This window comes from Oncorhynchus tshawytscha, linkage group LG08 (assembly GCF_018296145.1).
Source record: "Oncorhynchus tshawytscha isolate Ot180627B linkage group LG08, Otsh_v2.0, whole genome shotgun sequence".
Lineage (NCBI taxonomy): Eukaryota > Metazoa > Chordata > Actinopteri > Salmoniformes > Salmonidae > Oncorhynchus > Oncorhynchus tshawytscha.
In genome coordinates, this window is record NC_056436.1 from 39,626,181 (window position 1) to 39,639,500 (window position 13,320).

A 13,320-nucleotide genomic window follows, 5' to 3' on the forward strand; every position below is an offset into this window, starting at 1 on the left:
ACAAGGGACAACAGACACACCAGTCTCTACATTGCAGATGAGCTGAAGGCAGTCATCAATGACCTTGGACCACAGAAGGTATTTGTACTGGTGACAGACAATGCTGCGAACATGAAGGCTGCTTGGTCTCAAGTGGAAGAGTCCTACCCTCACATCACACCCATTGGCTGTGCTGTTCATGCATTGAATCTGCTCCTCAGGGACAGTATGGCAATGAAAACAATGGCTACACTCTACAAGAGAGCCAAGGAAATGGTTAGGTATGTGAAGGGTCATCAAGTTATAGCAGCAATCTACCCCACCAAGCAAAGTGAGAAGAATAAGAGCACCACATTGAAGCTGCCCAGCAACACCTGTTGGGGTGGTGTTGTCATCATGTTTGACAGTCTCCTGGAGGGGAAGGAGTCTCTCGAAGAAATGACCATATCACAGTCTGCCGATATGGACAGCCCCATCAAGAGGGTCCTCCTGGATGATGTATTATGGGAGAGAGTGGTAAGCAGCCTTAAACTCCTGAAACCTATAGCAGTAGCCATTGCATGGAGACAATGCTATCCTGTCTGATGTTCAGACTCTGCTTGCAGATGTAAGAGAAGAAATCCATACTGCCCTGCCCACTTCACTGTTGCTCCAAGCAGAGTACACCGCAGTTCTGAAATACATCAAAAAGCGTGAAGACTTCTGCCTGAAGCCCATATAAGCCACAATGTACATGTTGGACCCCAAGTATGCAGGCAAGAGCATCCTGTCTGGTGCAGAGATCAACAAGGTCTATGGTGTCATCACTACCGTGTCTCGCCACCTTGGCCTGGATGAGGGCAAGGTTCTTGGCAGTCTGGCGAAGTACACTTCCAAGCAAGGGCTTTGGGATGGAGATGTAATATGGCAGTCGTGCCAAAATATCTCATCAGCCACCTGGTGGAAGGGACTTTGTGGATCTGAGGCTCTTTCCCCTGTTGCCTCCATCATTCTCCAAATCCCACCAACGTCAGCCACCTCAGAGCGCAACTGGTCCTTGTTTGGGAACACACACACCAAAGCACGCAACAGGTTGACAACAAGGTTTAAAAATTGGTGGCCATCCGGGCAAATTTTTGGCTTTTTGAGCCTGACAACGAGCCATCCTCAACTAGGTTGGAAAGTGACAGTGAAGATGAGGCCTCATAGTCTGATGTCCAAGAGGTGGACATTGAGGAGGTCCAGGGAGAAGACATGGAAGCCTGAGAGGAAGACAACCAAAGCTTTAATTTCTTGAGTATCATTTTACAGATGTATGTTGAAAACTTTTTGGGGAGATGCGACGGATCTTTGGGGATCATTCAATATACGCTTTCTTTTGTTTTTCAGTGAAATCATCTCATGAGAAGGGTCAACTAATTGAATTAAAGTTCAATTTGTAACTAAATCGTTAAAAAAATATATATTGGAAGATTTTAATCATTTGCAATTATGTCTACTTAAGATAAGGTAAAAGGTTTATGTCTCCATATGATATGGTAAACATATCTAATGCAAAAACATAATATTTACTAACTTAATATTAATTTGCATATATTTCCATAGAAAGTTTACACCTCTGAATATTCCCCCAAATATTCAACCTGAGCTGCATGTGGGACATAACTCCACCAGTCATATTTATGATATAAATTATGAAGATTAAACCTGTTTTTTTTTTCTTTCTTTTTTTGTTTTTCTTTCAATTAGTACATTTGAGTTTAACCACAATATTTATTGTATTATTTGTTCGGTCCTTTCTCGTGGATTAAATTGAAATCTCAACAAACTGTCTATGGCTTGTTTTAAAAATAGCGATATTTGGGAGATTATTTCCTTTTCAAATAACTGAAAGTGACAGGTTGTAATCTGAATAAAGGGGAAAAGGCCATTCTTGAACATGGGGTGAGACATTCTTACTAATTTGCTATACAGAATCTTTCCAGATCCTTGATATCCTTCATCTGTGTTAATGGAGTACCCTCTTCAACATTTTTTATTTTAAAAACAGGTTTTCAATGGGGTTCAAGTCCAGAGACTGATTTTGTGGTCAATTAACCATTTCTTTGTGGATTTTGATGTGTGCTTTGAGTTAATGTCTTGCGGCCAAGCTTCAGCCCACCCACCCACCCACACAGTGCATTGGGAAAGTATTCAGACCCCTTGATTTTTTCCACATTTCTTTTTACGTTACAGACTTATTCTAAAATATATAAAATTATGATTTTTTTTCCTTCAATCTACACACAATACCCCATAATGAAAAAAGCAAAAACAGGTTTTTAGAAATACCTAGTATTCAGACCCTTTGCTATGAGACTTGAAATTGAGCTCAGATGCATCCTGTTTCCATTGATTGGAGTCCACCTATGGTAAACTCAATTGATTGGACATGACTTGGAAAGACACACCTGTCTATGTAAGGTCCCACAGTTGACAGTGCATGTCAGAGAAAAAACCAAGCCATGAGGTTGATGGAATTGTCCGTTGAGCTCTGAGACAGGATTGTGTCAAGGCACAGATCTGCAGAAGGGTACCAAAAAATGTATGCAGCACTGAAGGTTCCCAAGAACAATGATTGTTCCCAAGAATAATCATTCTTAAATGGAAAAAGTTTAGAAACGCCAAAACTTGTCCTAAAGCTGGCTGCCCGGCCAAACTGAGCAATCGGGGGAGAAAGGCCTTGGTCAGGGAGGTGACCAAGAACCCAATGGTCACTCTGAATTCCTCTGTGGAGATGAGAACCTTCCAGAAGGACAACCATCTCTGCAGCACTCCACCAAATCAGGCCTTAGTAGAGTGGCCAGACAGAAGCCACTCCTCAGTAAAAGACAAATGACAGCCAGCTTGGAGTTTGCCAAAAGGCATGTAGAGGACTCTCAAACCATGGAAAACAAGATTCTCTGGTCTGATGAAACCAAGATTGAACTCTTTGGCCTGAATGCCAAGCGTCACATTTGGTGGAAACCTGGCACCAGCCCTATGGTGAAGCATGGTGGTGGCAGTATCATGCTGTGGGGATGTTTTTCAGCGGCAAATAAACTCCCCAAATATAGGTGCGCCAAGCATCAAGTAGCATCTTACCAAAGAAGATTTGAGGCTGTAATTGCTGCCAAAGGTGCTTCAACAAAGTACTGAGTAGAGGGTCTGAATACTTGTGTAAATGTGATCAGTTTTTATTTTTAATACATTTGCAAAATTTTCTAAAAACCTGTTTTTGCTTTGTGACTAGTTAACTGACTAGTTTTGCTACTCTGCATCCTTATTTGAGTTGATAGATGTAAACCAGGCTCACTTTATTTACTCCGTTTGTTGACTTGAATATGAATTTGATTAAAAACTTTATTACATTTTGTAATCCATAAAAACGGTTATGCCGATTATTTAATTTTGATGAAGGTCTTCATCCATAAATCGGCAGTTACACGATTACTGAGCCAGCCCTAATGCATACAGAGGACATTTTGACAAGATGGGTAAAAGACGATGAAAGGGCACTCACTAGTGTACAGAAGACACACTGGCACTGAGTAATGGTGGTCATCTGCTCCAGCGGGAACTCTCCAAGGCAGAGTTTGCAGGAGACCAGCGGGTCCAGTGCCAGGTCCCAGGTGGGCCGATACCTGGCTGTGGTCATCTTGCCTGGCACAGAGCTGACAGAGAGAGAGAATGAGGGGAGTTAAAGATGTAGGTTGGCTAATGTTTGTTGTTTCACAGACTACAAAAAGGACACAGACATGATATTCACGAGGTGTGAATGAAGCTAGCTCAATATGAGCATGTATACATGATCTGTCCCTAATCCAAGGCATGCACATATTTTGCTCTGATAATATGCATTGGCCAAAAAGGCTTACTGAGTTGTGTCCAAGTGAGGACACATTAGAGACACAGGCCAATGCAGAGTGACACCAGCTCTTTGCCTAAATGTCCCTGGTCAGTAACTATCATTTCCATTCTGTTCTGGTTGCTCACAGACAGAGAATCCATTTAGGGCCCTTTAAAATGTGTGATGCGGAGAATACGGACAGAATCACGGAATCCAGACATTAAAACGGAATTCAACAATAGCATTGAACTTAGTAGGGAATCAACTAAATGCATTGAAAATGTAGGGAAACGGGGATACCTAGTCAGTTGTACAACGGAACGCATTCAACTGAAATGTGTTTCCGCAAAAATGTATTACATTTGCCCAAGCTTATCATAAAATATGAACAGTGATTCAAATTTCCTGCAACTTTCTGAAGAGGCAACGAGAATCCCCCCGGGCTGTGTATGTAAGAGCGCACATCTACCACTTTGTGTAGCCGTTAGCGATGATGCTAATGAAAATTCTTCTGGTAGATGGAAAGGCTTTCCCAAAAAACCTTCTCAATTGACTGTTAACTATGAAGTAGCCTATGTCTACCTGGCAGAATAATACCATGATTATTTGCCTCAATCCAATGGGTATTTTGTTTTGAAAAGTCTACCATCACATACAAAACATCAAAACAACAGCCCCTTGCTAGGGAATTAAAGGGTAACTACACCCAAAACTCTACATTTCTCAGTTCTCCTAGACCTCAAAAGTGTTCTCCTGAAGTGGTTTAAGCTTGGTTGTAGACTTAGAACATCCAATTTAATCGATTTTCTATGAACAATTGTGATTTTCAGAAAACAGAAACCTGGGAAAACGAAACGGAGAAATTTGAATTTTGTGAAAAAACTAAACGGAATCAGTAAAAAAAAAAAAAAAAGCAGAATTTTACAGAGCCCTTTATAAATACATCTCAAAACAAACAGTCCTGCAGCAAGCGTCTTGTTCCACCATACGATAAAAGCATTCATATTAAAATAACACTTTCCCTTTCCAGTCATGTCTATTTGGAGAAAGGGGTTTATTTTGGGCCACCTCAACTCTGACTCCCACTGCCTTTCTTCCACCGTGGATGAGAGCGGAGGCGGCGAGATAGAGAGACACAGAAAGAGAGAGAGAGAGCGAGCACAGAGTGGCTTAATGTCTCTGAGTGTTTACAGGAAGTGCCCCCATGCAGGCAACGTCAACACTGTCAAACTCTCCCATTGCTGCTAGGCAACTGGGGGGGAGAGAGACGAGGGAGATTAGGAGGGGCCGACCAAATAAATAGTAGTTACTGCTTAGGCAAGTGAACGCTAACAGAATAGTGTCCCTCTCAGAAACCTAAAAGGGGAAGGAGGTGGAGGAGGAGGGAAAGGGGGAGGGGCTGCTGTGGGGGATAGGAATGAGTAAAGCCAGCCCAACGCTGTCTACATGTGCTGCGGGGAGATAACTTGTCCTGACCTGTGCTAGGGGCTGACTGACAACACACTGGCCAGTGGTGTGAGTTGCCCACAGGAACAGTGTGCTGGTATTGTAGGTGTGTGCCAACAAGGTCAACACGCTGCATGGGAAGTCACCAAAACCACCCTGTGTCTACTAGGCAAAAACATGGAGACAACACAGACAAGATGAAGAGTTGTGGGAATCATTATGTGATAAATTATCATTACTCATGATATAGCAAGCAACTGAAATGGGCACTTCCTAATTAAAAAGTGATTCCCCTTGATTTGTGGACTCTGGTCTTCCCTTCAGCTCAGTGGAGGCAACCAGGTTGTGTGTGTGTGTGTGAGAGAGAGTGTGAGTGTGTGAGAGAGTGCGAGTGTGTGAGAGGGAAAGAGAGCTTGAGGAGAGCCTCCCCTCTATCCATTAGTGTAGTACACTGGGCCTGCTTTCATCAGGACGGGCAGCGAGGCTAGCCAGGAGCTCTAAAAGCCAGTACTCTACACGGAATCAGACCGGCGGTGTCAAGAGAAGACCCACTGGCTGCTCAGTGAATACCTGCCAGGGCCAGCTGAGACGGCAGCAAGTGGGAGCGGAATCCCATTAGCACTATAGATAGCCATATCATTGCCGAAATGCTACGTGCATTATACGGCAGTCTTTACAGCAAAAGCCTCACTGAAGAGGTTGTGTGGGTCTGTTACGGTAATACCAGGTAGATGGACGGGCCATAATACAGTACCATAAAGCTTCCTCCTCCTTTGTTTCCACCACCGTCTCTGTATTGCTTAGGCTAAGGTTCACAATGAGAGTCAAGAAGGACAAAGGAGCGTTTCCTAAGGCGAGCCAGACGAGTGGGAAAAGAGCAGAATTGTCTTGACAAAAAGGTGGTGCAATGCGAAAGGGAGCACTCCCACCACTGCATTATTTATAAGGAGGTCCATTATCGCTCAGTGAGAAAAGAAAACACACACACACACACACACACCAAAATGCATGATCTCGGCTCCCTGCTTTATGAAACGCATGTCTGGCAGGTCACATGTCGGCACCAAATCAATACGCAGGGTGCCGTAAGTGAACATGGTGAACCACTGCTAGACGAGGAAGTTACCAGTCTTATCATATAGATGAACTAAACGGAGTGGGAGTGAAGAGTCTGGTGTAGCAGTCTAAGCTTCCAACCACATCTGCCCCCTGGCAACAGAGGTTAGCGCCTGCAAAAAAATAACACTAATATATAAGGGGGGGGAGGGTCAGAATTCTGACAACAGAGTGTGATTTTGTGCGTGTGTCTACATTTTGTAGTGTCCCAGGGGGGGTTTGAGGGAAGTTCTATCATTCTGTTACTATTACTGCACAGAATGTGTATCTCTGTCTCTGTCAGCGTTGAACTCTTCCATAACATATTACGTGAGCAGCCTAGATAGTGAATGTGTACAGTAGAGAGTAGGGCTGTATGGAAAGTGGAGCAGTGGGCCTTTCTGAGATGAGCGAGCCAAGTAGGCCATCTATAAGTGGACGTATCCTGTACAGTTTATAATGAGCTATAGTATCCCTACGGTCTCTACACAATTCACCTTCCGTCAGTGTAAAATGGGTCATCTTCAAAATGGATAGTCCATGACCCGAGTTATGATATGTAGAAACACATGACACTTCATCATATAGGCCTCGTCGAACCTCCCTTTCGTTCTCAACCCGTCTGTCACTGCCCTCTACCATTGAGACCACGGAATAGCCGAGCTTAGAATCGATGCGATACGGCGCTGCCATCGCTCGTTAATATCAATATTAAAACGCCTACTCGCCAACTCGGCCGCGATGCAGACGGAGACTGGTCAAGAACGGCTCTCATGTGAACCTAGCAGCTTTCTCTGTAATTACATAATGTCATATCAAACTGGGTTGCGTAAGGTCTATTTATACTCTACCTAGGCTAATGTGAGAGAATGCTTATGACTGCAGCCTCCCAGAGCGGATGCACTCTGTGCTCCACACTCCAAACGCAGGTTCCCTTTTGTGAAATGGCCAAGCCACAAGCCGTCGTCGTGCGTTTGTGCAAAATGCAGGGGCTTTGATGGTGGATAGGGGTACTTTCTCAGAGACCAAAGCGCTGTTAAACAACTGATGACCTGCCCCTGGTCAATTCAACATTTGAAGGACAAAACAAAAAAAAACTAAAATAGAAAAAAAACACATGTAGAAATTTCTTAGAGATGGAATCAAATTATTTGTCACATGCACTGAATACAACAGGTGTAGACCCTACCTGAAATGCTTACTTACCAACAATGCAGTTACGAAAAATAAGAGTTAGGAAAATATTTACTAAATAAAGTAAAAAAATATATATATTTTTTAAATCACAAATAAGTAACACAATAAAATAACAATGAGGCTATATACAGGGAGTACAGGTACTGAGTCAATGTGCAGGGGTACAGGTTAGTCTAATGTACATGTAGGTAGAGGTAAAGCAACAATGCATAGATGTTAAAATTCGAGTAGCAGTAGCATAAAAAAAAAAATCTATATAGTCTGGGTAGCCATTTGATTACCTGTTCAGTTCAGCAGGCTTATGGCTTGGTGGTAGAAGCTGTTAAGGAACCTTTTGGACCTAGACTTGACACTCTGGTACCGCTTGCCGTGTGGTAGCAGAGAGAACAGTCTATGACTAGGGTGGCTGAAGTCTTTGACCATATTTAGGGCCTTCCTCTGACACTGCTTGGCATAGAGGTCATGGATGGTCCAGGAAGCTTGGCCCCAGTGATGTACTGGACCGTACAACCTACCCTCTGTAGCACCTTTCGGCCGAGCAGTTGCCATACCAGGAGATGATGCAACCAGTCAGGATGCTCTCGATGGTGGAGTTGAAGAACTTTGAGGATCTGAGGACCCATGTCAAATATTTTCAGTCTCCTGAGGGGGAATAGGTGTTGTCGTGCCCTCTTCACAACTGTCTTGGTGTATGATAGTTTGATGGTGATGTGGACACCAAGGAACTTGAAGCTCTCAACCTACTCCACTATAGCCCCGTCAATGTGAATGGGGATGTGCTCGGCAATCCTTTTCCTGTAGTCCACGATCAGCTCTTTTCTCTTCATCATGTTGTGGGAGAGGATGCTGTCCTGGCAACACACTGCCAGCTCTCTGACCTCCTCCCCATAGGCGGTCTCATTGTTGTCAGTGATCAGGACTACCAACGTTGTCATCTGCAAACTTGATGGTGTTGGAGTCGTGCTTGGTCACACAGTTGTGGGAGAACAAGGAGTATAGGAGGGGACTAAGTACACACGCCTGAGAGGCCACCATGTTGAGGATCAGCCTGGCAGACGTGTTGTTGCCTACCCTTACCAGCTGGGGGCGGCCCGTCAGGAAGTTCAGGATCACGTTGCAGAGGGAGGTATTTAGTCCCAGGGTCCTTAGCTTAGTGATGAGCTTTGAGGGCACTATGGTGTTGAACGCTGAGCTTTAATCAAAGAACAGCATTCTCACGTAGGTGTTCCTTTTGTCCAGGTAGGAAAGGGCAGTGTGGAGTGCAATAAAGATTGCATAATCTGTGGATCTGTTGGGGCGGTATGCAAATTGGTGTACACGTCCTGGTAATCCGTCTGGTGAATGTTGACCTGTTTAAAGGTTCTTACTCACATAGGGTACGGAGAGTGTGATCACACAGTTGTCCGGAACAGCTGGTGCTCTGATGCATGCTTCAGTGTTGCATGCCTCGAAGCACGTATAGAAGTAATTTAGCTCGTTTAGTAGGCTCGTGTCACTGGGCAGCTTGCGTCTGGGCTTCCCTTTTTAGTCCATAATAGTTTGCAAGCCCTGCCACATCCGACGAGCATCAGAGCCGGTTTAGTAGGATTCAATCTTAGTCCTGTATTGATGCTTTGCCTGTTTGATGGTTCATCGGAGGGCATAGTGGAATTTCTTAAACGTCCGGGTTAGTGTCCCACTCCATGAACGCGGCAGCTCTACCCTTTAGCTCAATGCCGATTTTGCCTGTAATTCATGGCTTCTGGTTGGGGTATGCATGTGCGGACACTGTGTGGATGACGTCATCGATGCACTTATTGATGAAGCTGGTGACCGATGTGGTGTACTCCTCAATGCCATCAGATGAATCCAGGAACATATTCCAGTCTGTGCTAGCAAAACAGTCCTTAGCTTAGAATCTGCCCAGTTCCGTATTGAACGAGTCACTGGTACTTCCTTCTTTAGTTTTTGCCTGTAAGTAGGAATCAGGAGGATTATGGTCAGATTTGCCAAATGGAGGGCGAGGGAGAGCTTTGTACAGGTCTCAGTTTTTTCCTTTGGTTGCACGTGACATGCTGGTAGAAATGAGGTCAAACGGATGTAAGTTTTCCTGTATTAAAGTCCCTAGCCACTAGGAGTGCCACCTCTGGATGAGCATTTTCTAGTTTGCTTATGGCCTACAGCTCATTGAGTGCAGTCTTAGTGCCAACATCGGTTGGTTGTGGTAGACAGCTACAAAAAAATATAGATGTGATACAATTACTGCTGAAAGTGCTCGTTTCCTACTGAAGTGAACACTCTGGAGCAGTGCATAAAAGGAAAGCTGTCTGAGGAGAGTTATCCATTGTCTTCCACTGCGGAGGGAATGTGAAAAGAATCAACAAGGTTGGTGTGCATTCAGCCAGAGGGGGAATGAATGGCAGTTGAGATGGTTGGAACCATGCTTATGATGTAACCTTCAGGGAAATGGTTTCTGGGTTTATCACGCAGTGAAATGAAAAGTATTTTTTTGCTCTCGCAAATGGCCGTATCAATGAAGTGCAGATAGGAACATAGAGGCTGCCACTAAAAGCTGCCACTAATCTCATTGAACATTTAGCCTCTGTAAGCTCCCACTTACTGGAAGTTCCTCAACACCAAACACATATTAGGTCGTGATCATAGTGCGAGTCCAAAACTCGTTCGAGTCCAAACCACAAAACTAAAATGACAAACAGGCTAGGTTCATTCTTAAAAGTCTAAACTGACATATGGAATTGTTTTAAGATGGTCATACTATGGATCTTAGGACCCCTTTAGGTATCAAAAATGTTTCATCAGTCGCTATCGACAAAGGTCAGTGGGGAATAAGTTGTGATGGTGTCACGACTTCGACCGAAGGGGGCTCCCCTTCCCGTTCGGATGGCGCTCGGTGGTCGTCGTCTTCCGGCCTACTAGCTGCCACTGATTCTTTCCTCCCCCTCCTTATGTGTTTATTGGTTACACCTGTTTTGAGTTTGTTGTAATTAGTTGGGCTTTATTAGTCAGCCGGCCCACCTGTTTCTTTGTGTGGGATTAATTATTGTAACCTTTGTGTTTGGTGTAGACGAACGTGTTGGTTTATGTTCTTGGAGTTTGCTGGACAGTTTTCGTCCCCCGTGTCCGGGGCATTTATTTTGAGCACCCAGTGTCTCGTGGGGTGGCCGTTGTTCACCGTGTGTGCATTAAAAGAGCACTATATTGAACGCTCTGTTTCCTGCGCCTGACTTCCCACTCACCACACCCAGAACGTTACAGATGGACTACTTTCAGGAGGACGATCGTACCATGCTGACTCTCTGACTCTGAAAATGAGGAAATCCCTGATTTTGGTAAAAACATTTTAATTGAAGAAGGCATTGTAGAGTCTTCTGATGACAGTGATGGGGAAGAAACAGCGATCAACGGCATTGTCACAGAAGAAATTGATAGAGTTTGGAAATCAATGGAATGTCTGGTAGAAGCATAGTATGATATGGAGATGAATTCAATTCTGGCGTTTGACTGCAAATGCAGAGGGATTCGAAAAGGGAACACAGAAGGCTGTTGTATAAAACACCTGTCTCCGGATTACATCTTCAAACTATGGGCAACCATGGCATCCATGACAGAGAGGGAGAAATATTTTATGATTATTATGGCATTGCACACAATCAGTGTGACCCAGAGTGACTTGACACAATGGGCCAAGCAAGCTGTACAAACAAAATGGAACACAGGACATCTTATTTAATGAAAGGGGTTGCGGTTTGCCGTGAAGCATTCAGCCATGTCTACGGGTAAGAGTCCAGCTACAGTTTCAGATATTATAAAATTCAAATTTTGTCAGAAAGTTGTTTTCATTTCAAGTTAAATCTTACTGTTAGCTAGCTAGCTGATGTTGGGTGGCTGGCTCGCTAGCTAACATTAGCGTTAAGTGTATGATCTGTGTAGTAATATTGTCTCAGAAAGCCATTCGCATTGCTAGTAAAAGCCTAATGTTAGCTAGCTAACATTGAACCTATTTGGTTAACTTTAGCTAGCTATGACAATCCGTTTGTTTTGCTAGTACTCCATGGATTGGGATTATGGTTCATTGTTACATGTTCATTTCTTACTGTTCACGAGCTAGCTACATGTCTAAACAAAAAGACCAAGTTAAAGCACACTGTTAGCTAGCTAGCTGACATTAGATGGCTGGCTCGCTAGCTAACATTATGTGTATGATCTGTGTAGTTATATTATATCAGCAAGCCATTTGCATTGCTAATTATAGCCTAATGTTAGCTGGGGGAAGTTCACAGTCATCAGCACTATCTGCAGTGCCTCTATGCACATTCACATAACTCTCTCCTAACACACACGCCATACGTTGCCGCTACCATTAATTTGTATATCCTAATGTGGGTATAGACAAAAGAGCTCTCCAGTGGGTGTACCAAAACATTCAATGGTCATTTTCTCAAAGTGGTGTTACAAGTTTATCATCAACTTTCAAAGCAGAATTACTTTCCCATTGTTCCTCAAATGCAGTGCATGATATATCATTTTATCCAATGTAAAAACAGTCAAAAAGAAACCATAAGAAACAAGGTTTTAAAGTGTTTGTCCTTTATCTAGGAGATATAAGAAAAGGTCAGGAAATATTTAACCCCTTTTTTTGGGTAAGCACAAAACAACTTTCATACTTCCATTCATTTTTAAAAAACGGAAACATGTTACCTTCAGATGGGTCCCGTGACACTTTTGGGGGTCGTAAAGCAAAATGCATTTGTGAGAATCTCCCCTTTCCATATTTTCCACCATAATTTGCAAATACATTCATTAAAAATCCTACAATGTGATTTTCTGGATTTTTTTTCTCATTTTGTCTGTCATAGTTGAAGTGTACCTATGATGAAAATTACAGGCCTCTCTCATATTTTTAAGTGGGAGAACTTGCACAATTGGTGGCTGACTAAATACTTTTTTGCCCCACTGTATATAGGCCTAAAAGCCCAGACAATAAGACAGAGTGGCGGTATAAATTCAATCACATTCATCACAAAACCCGAGAGCATCCTCTGTCTGGTGAAGTCCACCAAGAATTTTGCATGTAACAACCAGTTACATGACCTACAGCATGGTCAAGCAGGTTAATGCCTCCGATATTTTCGGACCACTAAACAACCATTGATTTAGAACCACGGAGAGTTCAGAACCATGTATGCTCTCGATGCAAAGTGATTGGAGTTGGCGTCACTCCAAACTGGCTTCCCTTGACACTTTGTTTTGGGTGCACCAGGACCAATGACAGATGAGCTCACTCAGTTTAGCGCAATGCTGATGGGCTATTGCTTTATACTTTTTTTTGTTATCAAGGGAGGTCTAATGCTCGCTGGATCCCCTTGCATTCAATGCTACGGGTGGCAACAATGTCAATCTTTTTGAGCAGACAGCATCAGATAGATGGCCTACACATACAAAGACAGAGTGGCGGTATTTCTCTTGCTTGGATGCTGTCACCGGTGAGATATAACTTTCAATTCAATTCCCCCTTTGGGGGGAAAACTCTGTTGGGTATTTAAATACTGTTGAAGTGTTAGAATATACAAGATGCAATTTCAAAATTTGGTTTAGCAGTAGAGATATTACTCTTGTTATGTCAGTCAATCAACTAGCCAACGTCAGCTAAGTATTTTTAGATTGGTAAGTTAGCTGGCTAGACTCTAAAATTGTAGTAATCATGGTCGAATTTAAAACTTGGGGAGCCAGATTGATTTTGTTAGTCAGTCACTCTC

General features: G+C 43.3%; 1 protein-coding gene across 1 annotated transcript in view; it reads right to left on the reverse strand.

Moving 5' to 3' along the window:
• The window catches only part of rnf144aa (ring finger protein 144aa), a 49,370-nt gene that overhangs the window by 14,926 nt on the left and 21,124 nt on the right, over nt 1-13,320 (reverse strand). Inside the window, exon 3 of the mRNA XM_024429804.2 lies at nt 3,500-3,650. Within this exon, the coding sequence (XP_024285572.1) occupies nt 3,500-3,634 (135 nt within the window). The 5' untranslated portion in view covers nt 3,635-3,650. The remainder of the gene's footprint in view (nt 1-3,499; nt 3,651-13,320) is intronic.